Below are 13,604 nucleotides of genomic sequence, written 5' to 3' on the forward strand. Positions count from 1 at the left end.
CGCGCCATAGCCGGACGTCAATCATGTTCCCCTCTTCATAGGAACGCCTATTCCCCGCGGGAGTCTGAAACAAAACTAAAGGATTAAACGTTAAATACAGCGGAAAAAAAACAAACAAACATACTGTAGCTGACGCTAGTATGCTGTATGGGATGGTTCATAGATGTTTTTTAGGGTGAACCTCCACTTTACCTAACACATGTCAAATTTGCAAAAATGTATTCAGGCATTAACATATAAACAGTCTATTAAAACAAATGAAATGTGAAATAAAAATATGTATACACCAATGAGCCATAGCATTATGACCCCCCACATAATATGGAGTAGGTCCCCCTTTTGCCACCAAAACCGCCCTGCCCCATCAAGGCATGGACTCCACTAGACAAAGCATCACACAGCCTCCACCAGCTTGTCTTCTTCCCATAGTGTATCCTGGTGTCATCTCTTCCTCAGGTAAGTGACACACAAACACACACATTGTTCCGTGGTCCAGTTCTGATGCTCACGTGCCGATTGTAGGAGCTTTCCGTTGCGGACACGGGTCAGCATGGACATCCTGACTGGTCTGTGGCTACACCGCCCCATCCATACACAACAAACTGGCGTGCTCTGTGTGTTCTGGGACCTTTCAATCAGAATCAGCATTAACATTTTCAGCAATTTGAGCTACAGTGGCTCTTCTATTGGATCAGACTACACAGGCCAGTCGTCCCACCGCATGTGCATTAATAAGTCCTGGCCGCCCATGATACCATCACTGGTTCTCTGGTTTTCCTTCCTTGGACCACTTTTGGTCGGTCATGACCACTGCAGACCGGGAACATCCCACAAGATCTGCAGTTTTGGAGTCGCTATGACCCATTAATTTATGTACTTGCATACAGTATACACACACATATATTCATGATCGGAAGACTTACCTTCACATACGAGGGTTGTTTCTCTAGAATCAGATCAGCGACTTTTTTTGACACCTGAAGAGAATGAGAAAATGTCAGATCTGTGTTACACATTGTGCTCACAAGCATTCATCCTGTCCGGTCTCATTAAAATAGTGTTCTTAATATTACCACCTGATCGATATGAGCATCAACCTATTGCAAGAAATCCTCCGTATGTACACATTCATTACCTAGAATTTTTAATTATATACAATGGTTTGAAACAATTTTTTTTAAAATACCAAAAAAAAAAAATACTTCACAAGATCCAATTTACATTATTTACAATGCTCTGCATCTATGTTTTATAAATTCATACCACTGAGAAGATAACCTATCCGTTCGTTCGAGAACAGTGACATCACTGAGAAGGTAACCTATCAGTTTACTAGAGTACAGTGACATCACTGAGAAGGCAGCCTATCAGTTTACTAGAGAACAGTGGCCCAGATTCAGGTACGACTTGCGCTTTATTTGCGGAGGCACAAGGCAACGATTTTGCCCTGCGCCCACGCAAATATTTTGCGCTGCCCTCGATTCACGGAGCAGTAGCTCCGTAAATTGCGAGGGCGCGCCGGCAAAATTGCCCGGCGTAAGTGCGCGCAATGTAAATGATCCCGCCGGGGGCGGGAATCATTTAAATTAGGCGCGTTCCCGCGCCGATCGTAAAGTGCATTGTGGCAAATGACGTCGCAAGGACGTCATTTGCTTCAAAGTGAATGTGAATGCGTCCAGGGCCATTCACGATTCACTTACGCAAACTACGTAGATTTTAAATATCGCGACGCGGGAATGTGGGTATCCTATAGCATTGGCTGCGCCTGCTATTAGGATGTGTAACCTTACGCGAAACCCGACGTACGCAAACTACTTAATTTGCATACGCAGGGCTCGCGTAACGTTGTGAATCGGTGTTAGTATGCAATTTGCATACTATACACAGATCACAATGGGAGCGCCCCCTAACGGTCATCGCTAGAATGCAGCCTAAAATCTGCGTGGCACAAGAGCCTTATGCCACGCAGATTTTAGGCTGCAGTCGGCGTAACGAGTTCTCTGAATCAGGAGAACTCGTTACGCCGGCGCAAGTCAGCAATTGCGCTGCGTAACTATGGTTACGCAGGCGCAATTGCTACCTGAATCTGGGCCAGTGACATCACTGAGAAGGCAGCCTATCAGTTTACTAGAGAACAGTGACACCACGGGCAACACAACCTATCCATTCACTAGAGCAGCATTTCTAACCTTTTCATTCACTAGATAACAGTAACATCATGGACAACACAGCCTATCCATTCACTAGAGCAGCATTTTTTTAAACAGGGTGCCATGATGTCTCTTCAGGTGCGATTTGGCAAATGCCTTAAAATTGCCTAAAAATTGTATCCAAGGCAGCGGGTGGATGAAACCAGCCTTTTAGTTACATATAGCCACAGGTTTTCATTGTGCAGCATTATGACCTTTTAGTTACCGACCAATGGCATCATCAGTTAATGAGGAGGATGTCAGTCGCCAGTACAGCATCCTTGTTTGACCCTCCCCTGCCTCTATCTATCAGCTTTGGGGTCACATTAGCTGAGTGAGTAACTGAGGAAGATGAGAATCATTGGAATACTAGTCAGTTTGCACCTCCAATGCCGAGTCTCCTACATGTGTGGATGTTGCTGCATTATGTAAAACTACAGTATTAGAATAGTTTTTACATTTTAGGATGGGGTGCCTCAAAACTGTCCATCATTTTAAAGGGTGCCTTGACTAAAAGGTTGAGAAACAGTACACTAGAGACTAAGGATGTCCCGATACTAGTATCGGTACCGATACCAAGAATTTCCCCCGAGTACTTCACCGATGCTTCACCCGATACCTGGGCAGTCAGGGGTGATCAGTGCAGCAGGGGAGTTGCAAGCACTGATCTGCCCCCTTTTCAGACGTTTTGGTTAAAGTTATACAGCGGTGATCAGTGCTTGTAACTCCCCCCAAAGCCGCACCAATCACCGCTGACTGTCCCCCTCCGTGCGGTCTTCCCCCCTCCATCCTCCGTGCCGTCTTCCCACCTCCGTCCCCCGTGCCGTCTTCCCACCTCCGTCCTCCGTGCCGTCTTCCCACCTCCGTCCCCCGTGCCGTCTTCCCACCTCCGTCCCCCGTGCCGTCTTCCCACCTCCGTCCCCCGTGCCGTCTTCCCACCTCAGTCTTCCCACCTCCGTCTCCCGTGCCGTCTTCCCACCTCCGTCTCCCGTGCCGTCTTCCCACCCCCATCCCCCCTTCCCACCCCTGTGCCGTCTTCCCACCTCCGTCCCCCGTGCCGTCTTCCCACCTCCGTCCCCCGTGCCGTCTTCCCACCTCCGTCCCCCGTGCCGTCTTCCCACCTCCGTCTTCCGTGCCGTCTTCCCACCTCCGTCCCCCGTGCCGTCTTCCCACCTCCGTCCCCCGTGCCGTCTTCCCACCTCCGTCTTCCGTGCCGTCTTCCCACCTCCGTCCCCCATGCCATCTCCCCCCTCAATTTGTCATGATGAAGAGCGGAGGTAGGAGCTGCTAAACCCAGCTCCTACCTTTTCAGAATGAGCAGAGTCAGTGATCACTGACTGTCCATTCACATAACTGAGCATCGTAACCTGTGTTTACGATGCTTCAGTTTATGAATGGAGAGGAGCTTCTCTCCATTCATTTTAGCTGAGGCTGCAGAGAAAGGGACTGGGGAATCTGTGTCCCTAGTCCTTTCTCTGTCTCAAAGGGGAGATGTCAGGGGTCTGCTAAGACCCCTAATATCTCACCAAAGACCCCCCAACAGGACTAATAAAAAAAAAAAAAAACACGACAATCCCCCCCCCCCCCCCCCTAAAAAAAAAAAAAACTGTAAGAAAAAAAAAAAATGTTGCCACTGTCTCATGACATAAATAAAAAGTATCGGTATCAGCGAGTACTTAAAAAAAGTATCGGTACTTGTACTTGGTCTCAAAAAAGTGGTATCGGGACAACCCTACTAGAGACCCATGACCTCACTGAGAATACAGTCTATCCATTCAATAGAGAACAGGAACATCACCGAGCATATAACCTATACATTCAGAGACGAGTGACATCACTGAAAAGCTAACCTATTCAATTGCTAGACTGGTGACATCACTAAGAATGTAACAATTAGTTAAAAGAACAATCTGAAAGAAGCATACATCATCCCTTTATCCTAGGCATACAGTGCCTTGAAAAAAATATTCATACCCCTAAAAATTTTGCACATTTTGTACTTTATTGGGATTTTATGTGATAGACCAACACAAAGTGCCACATAATAGGATATAGAGATCACTGCACAGAGCAGGCAAGTATAATGTGTAAGTTATTTTTAAACAAAAAAATAACATTTTAGTAATAAGATTCAGAACATCCCAAAATCCCAAAACAGAAGAAAGACCACAACAACAAAAAAAAGCCTAAAATGCTTTAAAAATTATGGAAGAACAGGAAAGAATAAAAAGTACAAATCATAAAATACAATTCAATTTAGTAAGAGATTACATAGCGGTTGCGGTTTCTACTCGACATGCACATCTCGTCCCATTTCACATACAAGGCTCAAGTTATTAACTTTGTGGAAATAAAAGAAAATCACTCGGAAAGTCGTCTGAGCAATAAAACTGATGACGGAGAAGGAGAACAAACGATGAAGGAAATTATTTTCTGTTCGGTTTCTTAGAAGCCATTTTTTGCACATGAGACAATTACAGTTATTGGCGGTTTTGCATTATACATGACATCTTTTAACAGAAATCGCCACTTTCACATGCCACGGGACGTAAACATCATGTATCTGCCAAATCGCATTAAAGAAAATTTCATTTTGATGTTCAAAAGTCTTCATGTTTAATTCACACATTTCCTATACAAAATATACATAATGAAATGGGTCAGAGAGAGAGAGAGCGCGAGAGAGAGAGCGCGAGAGAGATTTTACCATATCTCCAGGATCTCATCTACTTAACCACTTCAATACCAGGCACTTACACCCTTTTCCTGCCCAAGCCAATTTTTACCTTTTAGCGCTGTCGCTGTTTAAATGACAATTGCGCGGTCGTGCTACACTGTACCCAAACTGAATTTTTATCATTTTGTTCCCACAAATAGAGCTTTTCTTTGGTGGTATTTGATCACCTCTGTGGTTTTTATTTTTTGCGCAACAAATAAAAATAAAAGACCGAAAATTTGTGGGGGAAAAAGTTTTTCTTTTGTTTCCTTTTGTAAATAAGTAGGTTTTCTCCTTCACTGAAGGCGGCACTGACGGGCACTGATAAGGCAGCACTGATGAGGTGGCACTGATGGGCATTGATAGACGGCACTGATGGGCACTCATGGGTGGCACTGATAGGAGATACTGATGGGCACTGAAGGGCTGCAATGATGGGTGCTTATAGGTGGCACTGCTGGCCACTGATATGCAGCATTGATAGGCATCCCTGGTGGCACTGGCAGGCATTGTGGGTAGGCACTGATTGGCAGCTGCCTGGGCACAGATTGGCATTTTCCTGGTGGTCCAGTGTGGTGGCCATCCTGGTGGTCCTGGGTGGGCATCCGAGGGGGGGGGGGGGACTGCGCTGATAAACAATCAGCACAGACCCCCCTGTCAGGAGAGCAGTCGATCGGCTCTCCTCTACTCGTGTCTGTCAGATGACATCCAGTCAGGATAACTGAACCATCGCCCTGGCCGTCATTTTGCTATAGGCCGGGCGGGAATGTGTTAAAGTGACACCAAACAACATCCTTATTCTCCAAAAATAATCCATACATCTCCTCTACTTTAAGGCTGTGTTGGCATTTGATATAAATATATGTATGTTTTATGATTATACTCAGACTTTAGTGTAATGCCACACGACCGATTTTCACAACGAGAAAACTGACATTTTTTATATTGGTCGTGAAAACCGGTCGTGCGTATGCTCCCTAGCAGTTTTCTCGACCAAACAACTGCCCACAAAAAAATTGAAACCAGCTCTCTTTTTTCTTGTCGTGTTTCCCGTCAGTTTTTTTCTCGTCGCAAAAATGGTTGTGTGTATGCTTTTCCAAGGGGAAAAAAAACGTGCATGCTCAGAATCAAGTATGCAGCCCAAAAGCAGCCCAAAGGGTGGCACCATTTGTAAGGAACTTCCCCTTTAGTCTCGTTGTACGTGTTTTACATCACCGCGCTTTGGTCGGACGTTTTTTTGCATGAACGTCAGGCTGGAGAGGAATCACGACGGGAAAATGGTCGTGTGTACGAGGCATAAGTGTAGAACAATGTGGTTAGTAGTTTGTCATAGAAATCAGGTTACTTCTGAGATTGTTAGAGGGAATATTTCTCAAACAAATGCCTTGGTGACAATTACACAAGCCGTCCTCAAACAAGGGCAACGTAGATACCATTGTTGCATTTCAGTTGACAGTTAGGTCAGTCTAATGTTTTGCAACCGTAGTCAACAGTAGCTTGACGATGACATATATGACCTACGGTAGGATACAAAAGTGCCATCTAGAGGGCGAATTGCTTCTTCCATTAAAGCAGAGTTCTACCCAGAAATGGAACTTGCGCTGATCCGGTTCCTCCCCTTGTAGCCGACTTCAATTACATTTTATTTTTTTTTGCAGGCGGAACTCCGCTTTAGGCTCAGTTTTGCAAAAGGAGCCATTGGCTCCAGCTGCTGTCAATCAAATCCAATGACTTGGGCATCGGGAGACGGGGCCAAATCATACACTCGCTGTCTATGGACGCCGAGTGTATGACTCAGGCACGTGCCCGCAAGGTAACCCCCTCAGCAGCGCGCTTTTCCTAGGGGGGTTTATCTAATGCAGGGAGGAGCTGCCGAGGGACCCCAGAACAGGTGACTATGACATGTTTGTCATTTTATTATTTTTTTAAACAAAGCTTTAGTATCACTTTAACCACTTGCCGACCAGCTGCCACAGTGTTACATTGCTTCGCCCTGCGGCCACTAGGGGCGCACTGCCGGAGTCATGCATGCTCGCCCCCGGAGCCAATGCAAGTGCCCGGTGGGCACAATGACCACCGGGCACCTGCGATCGCTCGTGACAACCATTGCGAGCACACTTCTGCGACTGACTTCCGTACACATGTGCGATAGTGACACCTGTGTGGCCCGGACATCAAACAGTCCAAGAGCATAAACCCAGAAGGAAGAGGAAGAAGGAAGCGCCGACTGCAGTCACAAAGCAACGCTTGAGGGAACAGTTTTATAGGTAAATCGGTCATACTGTGCCGTTATGCACCGCATAACACTCACGGAAATTTTTTTTTTTTTTTATCACTGCTTTATTTCACATAGTAAGAAAAGGCCAATCACTAAGTTTAAAAATAGTACTTTTCATGTTGATTTATTAAAGCTTTAAGTTCTATTGATTTGCAGATGAAAAACTCTGTCTCATTGGAAAACTATTTTACCATTTTATATTGAATTCATGCCAGGTGAAGAGCTTTCTGATCTAAGAGGTCTCGCTGGGCTGAGGGATCGGGAGATTGTTTGAGATGTAAATTCTACAACGTCCGTTAATATAATGAGCAGAAAATCTAAGTGGCCTTTTATTGAATTGACACTGCGGGGATTGGGACTCCCTTGAAGGCTTTTATCAATAAAGTTGGTTGTGGGTTCTCGTGATTCTCACTCCTCGGAATAAAGCCTGGAAGGATTACATTGTGTCTAACAATAGCTCACCTTCTAACCCCAAATATATAGACAGAGAAAACAGGAGCCAAATAACAGAGGATACTCACCGCTGCCTGTTGTCTCTTCAGCTTATCTCTGTACTCTTCAATCTCCTGCAGACTCAAGACGGGTGGAAGCTTCTGCACAGAGGAACACAAGTTTATTAGTCATTTTATTATTAAAATCGGTAACAATTATGTAATTAAAATTGAACAACACAATCCAAATGACAACAATCAGTGAGGTATTATTACTAATACCCAGGAAACAAGGACAATGCACTGAATTCAGACAGTCAAGTTCAGTTCTGTTAACCACTTGGTGACCGCCGGCCGGCAAAGTACTGCAGACGGGCGGCCGCTGTACGCAAAGTACTGTATCTGTACGTCGCTGCCTACATCCGTGTTTCGGGCGCACATGTGCGTGCCCCCTGCCCAGCACCCGCAGTGATTGCACACAGTGGGAGAGTCTGTGGGGATGTCCCACCCAATGATTCACTAAAAGGGACCTGCTAATCAGCTGTGTGCAATCACAGCCCAGAGCCCTATGCTGGCAAACAACACAGAGCTCTGTACAGAGGGAGCGATCTGTCAGTTTCTTATCCCCGAAACAGAGATCTGTAGTAAAAAGCAGCACACTGTACATACATTACACATAGTTAGGCACACTTTGAACCACTTGAGCATCCTAGATGTTAACCCCTTCAGAGCCAGTGTCATTAGTACAGTTACAGTGTATAGTATTATCACTGATCAGTGTATTCGTGTCACTGGTGATGTCAGTGGCAATTAGTTTCCTCCAGTGTCAGATTGTCCGCCACACTATTGCCTTCCCGTTATAAGTTGATCACCGCTAGCAGTAGAATTTTTTTATACTAAATTATATATATATATATATATATATATATATATATATATATATATATATATATATATATATATATATATATATATATATATATATATATATATATATATATATATATTAAAACTTTAGGTGGGTTACTTCTCTCTTTAATTTTCATGTAGTGGAGAAAAATGTCAGGATGGGCTCCCAAACGTCCACCAATTTCAATAGAAACAACAAAGGGACATATGCTCCAGTTGCAAACTATTTTACTTCAATCTTCAAATCATGTAGACATAAGGCAAACAGCAAAAGCAGCTACTGTACAGGTTCAAGCATCCCTGCTCTTCATCAGGCTGACAGGCTTAGGCCCCGTACACACGATCCAAAAATCGTACGAAAAATTCCGCTTTCGAAACGATCGTACAATAATCGGATCGTTAGTACAGAGCTTCCGAGAGCCGATCAGGACAGTTCATCCGATTTTACTCTATCGGACATGCTCAAATTTTTTTTTCGTACGATGCCAGGTCGTACGATTTTCATTTAATCAGTACAGCTGTCGTTCGAAAATGCAATACAAATGCATAAGCCATAACACATGACATCACTTCCGATTTTTTATTCTGCTGTACGAGAATTTTCGTGACTTTAGTAAACTCATCAGATTCGACGTGAGATTAGCATACAAAAAAAAAAAACGAACGATCATTCGTCCGATAATCGGATCGTGTGTACCGGGCATTAGCCCTGGTTCACACTGGGCTGCGGGAGTGAAGCCGTGCAAGTTCAGCTGAACTCGCACGATTTCACTCCCGCTGGCAGTCCCGATTTCAGCCGTGATTTAAGAGACATCTGTGCAGGTTTCTGCACAGATGTCAATGTAAATCGCGGTCCGAAATCGCAAAAAGTAGTACAGGAACTACTTTTTGAAATCGGTGTGCACACACACACACACACACACACACACACATATATATATATATATATATACATACACACATATATACACACACACTATAGTTTGTAGATGCTACAACTTTCACGCAAACCAATCAATATACACTTATTAGGATTTTTTTTTTCCATCAAACTTATGTATAACACATGTTTGCCAAAATTTATAAAGAAATTAGATTATTTTTTTTTTCTATTGGATATGTTTTATTGAAGAAAGTAAAAAATATTGGTTTTTGTTTTATTTTTTTAAAGCATAACTCCACTTTTGTTGAGAAAAAAAAAAACATTCTCCCCTGGGTGATCTATGTACATTGCAAGGATAACAACCTTTGTTGCAGATTGCTACCTTTTGGTATTCTGAAGAAGTACCTGTGTGTTTGTCTGTGCCTCTAATGGGAATTCATAGTTAAAGGGGTTGTAAAAGTTTGTTTTTTTATTTACTAAATTGGTTCCTTTATACTAGTGCATTGTTGGTTCACTTACCTTTTCCTTCCATTTCCCTTCTAAATGTTTTTTTTTCTTTGTCTGAATTTCTCACTTCCTGTTCCTCCTCAGTAAGCTCGCACCCATCATCCGAGCCGTTCTGGCTGGGGGTTAGTCAGCGTGCTCACCCCTCACTTCCCTGCGGGGAGACGCTGTGCGATGTAGTCGCCGCGGGACTCGCGGACCTGATCGCCGCTGGAGTCCCGCGATCTGTCCCCGGAGCTGAAGAACGAGGAGAGCTGTGTGTAAACACAGCTTCCCCGTTCTTCACTGTGGCGCCGTCATCGATCGTGTGTTCCCTGATATAGGGACACACAATCAATGACGTCATACCTACAGCCACACCCCCCTACAGTTAGAAACACAGATGAGGTCACACTTAACCCCTTCAGCGCCCCCTAGTGGTTAACTCCCAAACTGCAATTGTCATTTTCACAGTAATCATGCATTTTTATAGCACTTTTTGCTGTGAAAATGACAATGGTCCCAAAAATGAGTAAAAATTGTCCTATGTGTCCGCCATAATGTCGCAGTCACAAAATTGTCAGTTAAAGCGACGCAGTGCCGAATCGCAAAAAGGGGCCTGGTCCTTTACCTGCATTTTGGTCCGGGGCTTAAGTGGAAAATAAAAAATGAACCGTTACAACCCCTTTAACTGTCAGGTGTGCAGCTGCAGGGTACTAATGAGGAAAGCTGCTGGGCCTGCATCCCTATTGACAGTATCTCTCCAAAAATGTTTTTGTTTTTTTGCAGGGGATGCCTGAAATCTGACTTGTATCATATTCAGACTTCTGGCAAAATTGGTGAGCCAATCACACAAGCAGGAAATGATGTTTCTGGGGAGTGGTTTGTACACACTCTGTGTACAGAACAACTCCAGGTAGCCCTATTGCAACGCATTATCAGAAAATTACAGTGGCTGCAAACTGAAAAGGAAAGGTAATTTTTTTGTTTACATTCAATTTTTTATTTAGTTATCAGAACATAAAATAACAAATAAAGACATTAAGAAAAGTATAAACAGAGTTCACCAGGAAAGGTAAATTTTAATAACATTCAATTACAATATGATTAGTGTCGCAATTATATGTGCTATATTATTTTGTTCCCCACGAAATTGGAGTTACCCTTTAAGTTTTTGTAGGTGGATTCAGGTACAGTTACGCCGGCGTATCAGTAGATACGCCGTCGTAACTCTGAATCTACGCCGTCGTAAATTTAAGCGTATTCTGGAAACCAGATACGCTTAAATTAGGCTAAGATACGAGCGGCGCAAGTCTCCTACGCCGTTGTATCTTAGGGTGCATATTTACGCTGGCCGCTAGGTGGCGCTTCCGTTGAGTTCGGCGTAGAATATGCAAATGACTAGATACGCCGGTTCATGAACGTACGTGCTCCCGTCGCAATTAGTTACGCCGTTTACGTTAGAGATACGCCGGCGTTAAGATAAAGCTGCTCCCTAGGTGGCGCAGCCCATGCAAGGTATGGACGTCGGAACAGGCCTATCTTTTTAAGTCGTTTGCGTAAGTCGTACGCGAATCGGGCTGGATGCAATTTAAGTTCACGTCGGAACGGCGTACTTTGGAGCAATGCACACTGGGATATGTCCACGGAAGGCGCATGCGCCGTTTGTAAAACACATCGGGTCACAAGTAATTTCACAAAAAACACGCCCCCCTCATCCTCATTTGAATTAGGCGCGCTTACGCTGGACCATTTACGCTACGCCGCCGTAACTTAGGAGGCAAGTGCTTTGTGAATACAGCACTTGCCTCTCTGACTTACGGCGGCGTAGCGTATATGCGATACGCTACGCCGCCTCAAAAGTGAGCCGCCCTACCTGAATCCAGCTAATAGTCTTTATCGATTATATAGTCGATTATATAGTCTTTGGTGGTCAACTACCACCAAAGAAATGCTCCATTTGTGGAAGAAAAAAAAAGATACAAATTTGGTTTGGGTACAATGTTGCATGACCGAGCAATTACCAGTTAAAAGTAGTGCAGTGCCAAATAGCAAATATAAATAACAAAATGGCCTGGAAATGAAGGGGCTGGTTAAAATGAACCGGACGACCTATAAAGTGCATATGGCAGCAAAAGTGCCGTGGTACATGCAAGTGCTTTTAAAGCTATCCCTGTGTTTCTTTGAAGCACGTGGGCCTTTGATGCAGGCTGTACATTAGGCATTGAAGTGATATTAAAGCCCTAAATTGCTAGTTCTAGGGAGCATGGAAAGGATGATTTACTTACACGATCCTTCGCACTTCTAGACCGATGCCCGCAGTACTTTCTCTCCTCATGCTCCAGTAGTCCAAGGTCCTGATGTCATCAAGACTAAGGTTGGGTCCATAACCCTGCAATGGACATGATGACGCAGAGGGACAGCCCACCACCGGAGCATGGGTCTGCCAGGGGAGCCATGGGCACCGTCTGCCAGGGGAGCAGAGGATCAAGTAAGCAAAAGTTATTTTACTCTCTCCTAAAATAAACAGGCAATTAACCCTTGTGCAGCCCCACTGCAAGTCAGAATTTGCATATTTCCCAGAGTAGGCCTTAATAAGATGGATACCAAGAAAAATTCAGGTATTTACATTTAAAAAATACCTATAAAATCACTCTAATTGGGGATTTTATCTGCCTGGAGCTTAAAACACTGTAATAAATGGTTCTGTACAGGACCCTGACGCACATGTCCCCTGTGGAATACACAGAGCTGAGCAGCAGTCGCACATGTACAAAATATTATTAGTCTACTGACCTCGAGCTCATATTTGACTATATCCAGCGAGTCATTGGAGAAGTAGACTTCTTCGATGCTGTTGATGATCTCCTGTTCAGCTTCAGGATCAATGGCCTGTTCACGAAAATCCCTCTGCTCCTCCTTTAAAAGAAACAAATAGAGAAGTTGGGTGAATGCTTATACAGATGCAGAAATTTATAATACATAATAGTCTGAAAAACTTGATTTAGTACCGACAATGAAAAAGCAACTGGTGGGCTGATCCCCGCTCTGCCCTTCCAGAAACAGATCTCCGCTCTGCCGTTCCCAGAAACAGATCCCCGCTCTGCCCTTCCCAGAAACAGATCCCCGTTCTGCCCTTCCCAGAAACAGATCCCCGCTCTGCCCTTCCAGAAACAGATCTCCGCTCTGCCCTTCCCAGAAACAGATCCCCGCTCTGCCCTTCCCAGAAACAGATCCCCGTTCTGCCCTTCCCAGAAACAGACCCCCGCTCTGCCCTTCCCAGAAACAGATCCCCGCTCTGCCCTTCCAGAAACAGATCTCCGCTCTGCCCTTCCCAGAAACAGATCCCCGCTCTGCCCTTCCCAGAAACAGATCCCCGCTCTGCCCTTCCCAGAAACAGATCCCCGCTCTGCCCTTCCCAGAAACAGATCCCCGCTCTGCCCTTCCAGAAACAGATCTCCGCTCTGCCCTTCCAGAAACAGATCTCCGCTCTGCCCTTCTCTATTTGTTTCGTTTAAAGGAGGAGCAGAGGTTCTTCAAAGTAGCCACCTTTTGCAGCAGACACATCTCTAGAACTGGTAAGAGGAGACTGTGTGAATCAGGCCTTCATGGTAGAATATCTGCTAGGAAACCACTGCTAAAGAAAGGCAACAAGCAGAAGAGACTTTTTTGGGCTAAAGAACACAAGGGATGGACATTAGACCAGTGGAAATCT

General features: G+C 44.6%; 1 protein-coding gene across 2 annotated transcripts in view; it reads right to left on the reverse strand.

Annotated features, from left to right (window-relative positions):
* The window catches only part of VPS50 (VPS50 subunit of EARP/GARPII complex), a 302,084-nt gene that overhangs the window by 234,648 nt on the left and 53,832 nt on the right, over positions 1-13,604 (reverse strand). For both annotated transcript variants that reach the window (XM_040352336.1, XM_040352337.1), the window contains exons 3-5: positions 12,686-12,808; positions 7,705-7,776; positions 924-977 (exon numbers count right to left, since the gene is read on the reverse strand). In XM_040352336.1, the coding sequence (XP_040208270.1) occupies positions 924-977; positions 7,705-7,776; positions 12,686-12,808 (249 nt within the window). The remainder of the gene's footprint in view (positions 1-923; positions 978-7,704; positions 7,777-12,685; positions 12,809-13,604) is intronic.

The sequence above is a fragment of the Rana temporaria genome, chromosome 5, assembly GCF_905171775.1.
Source record: "Rana temporaria chromosome 5, aRanTem1.1, whole genome shotgun sequence".
Taxonomy (NCBI): Eukaryota; Metazoa; Chordata; class Amphibia; order Anura; family Ranidae; genus Rana; species Rana temporaria.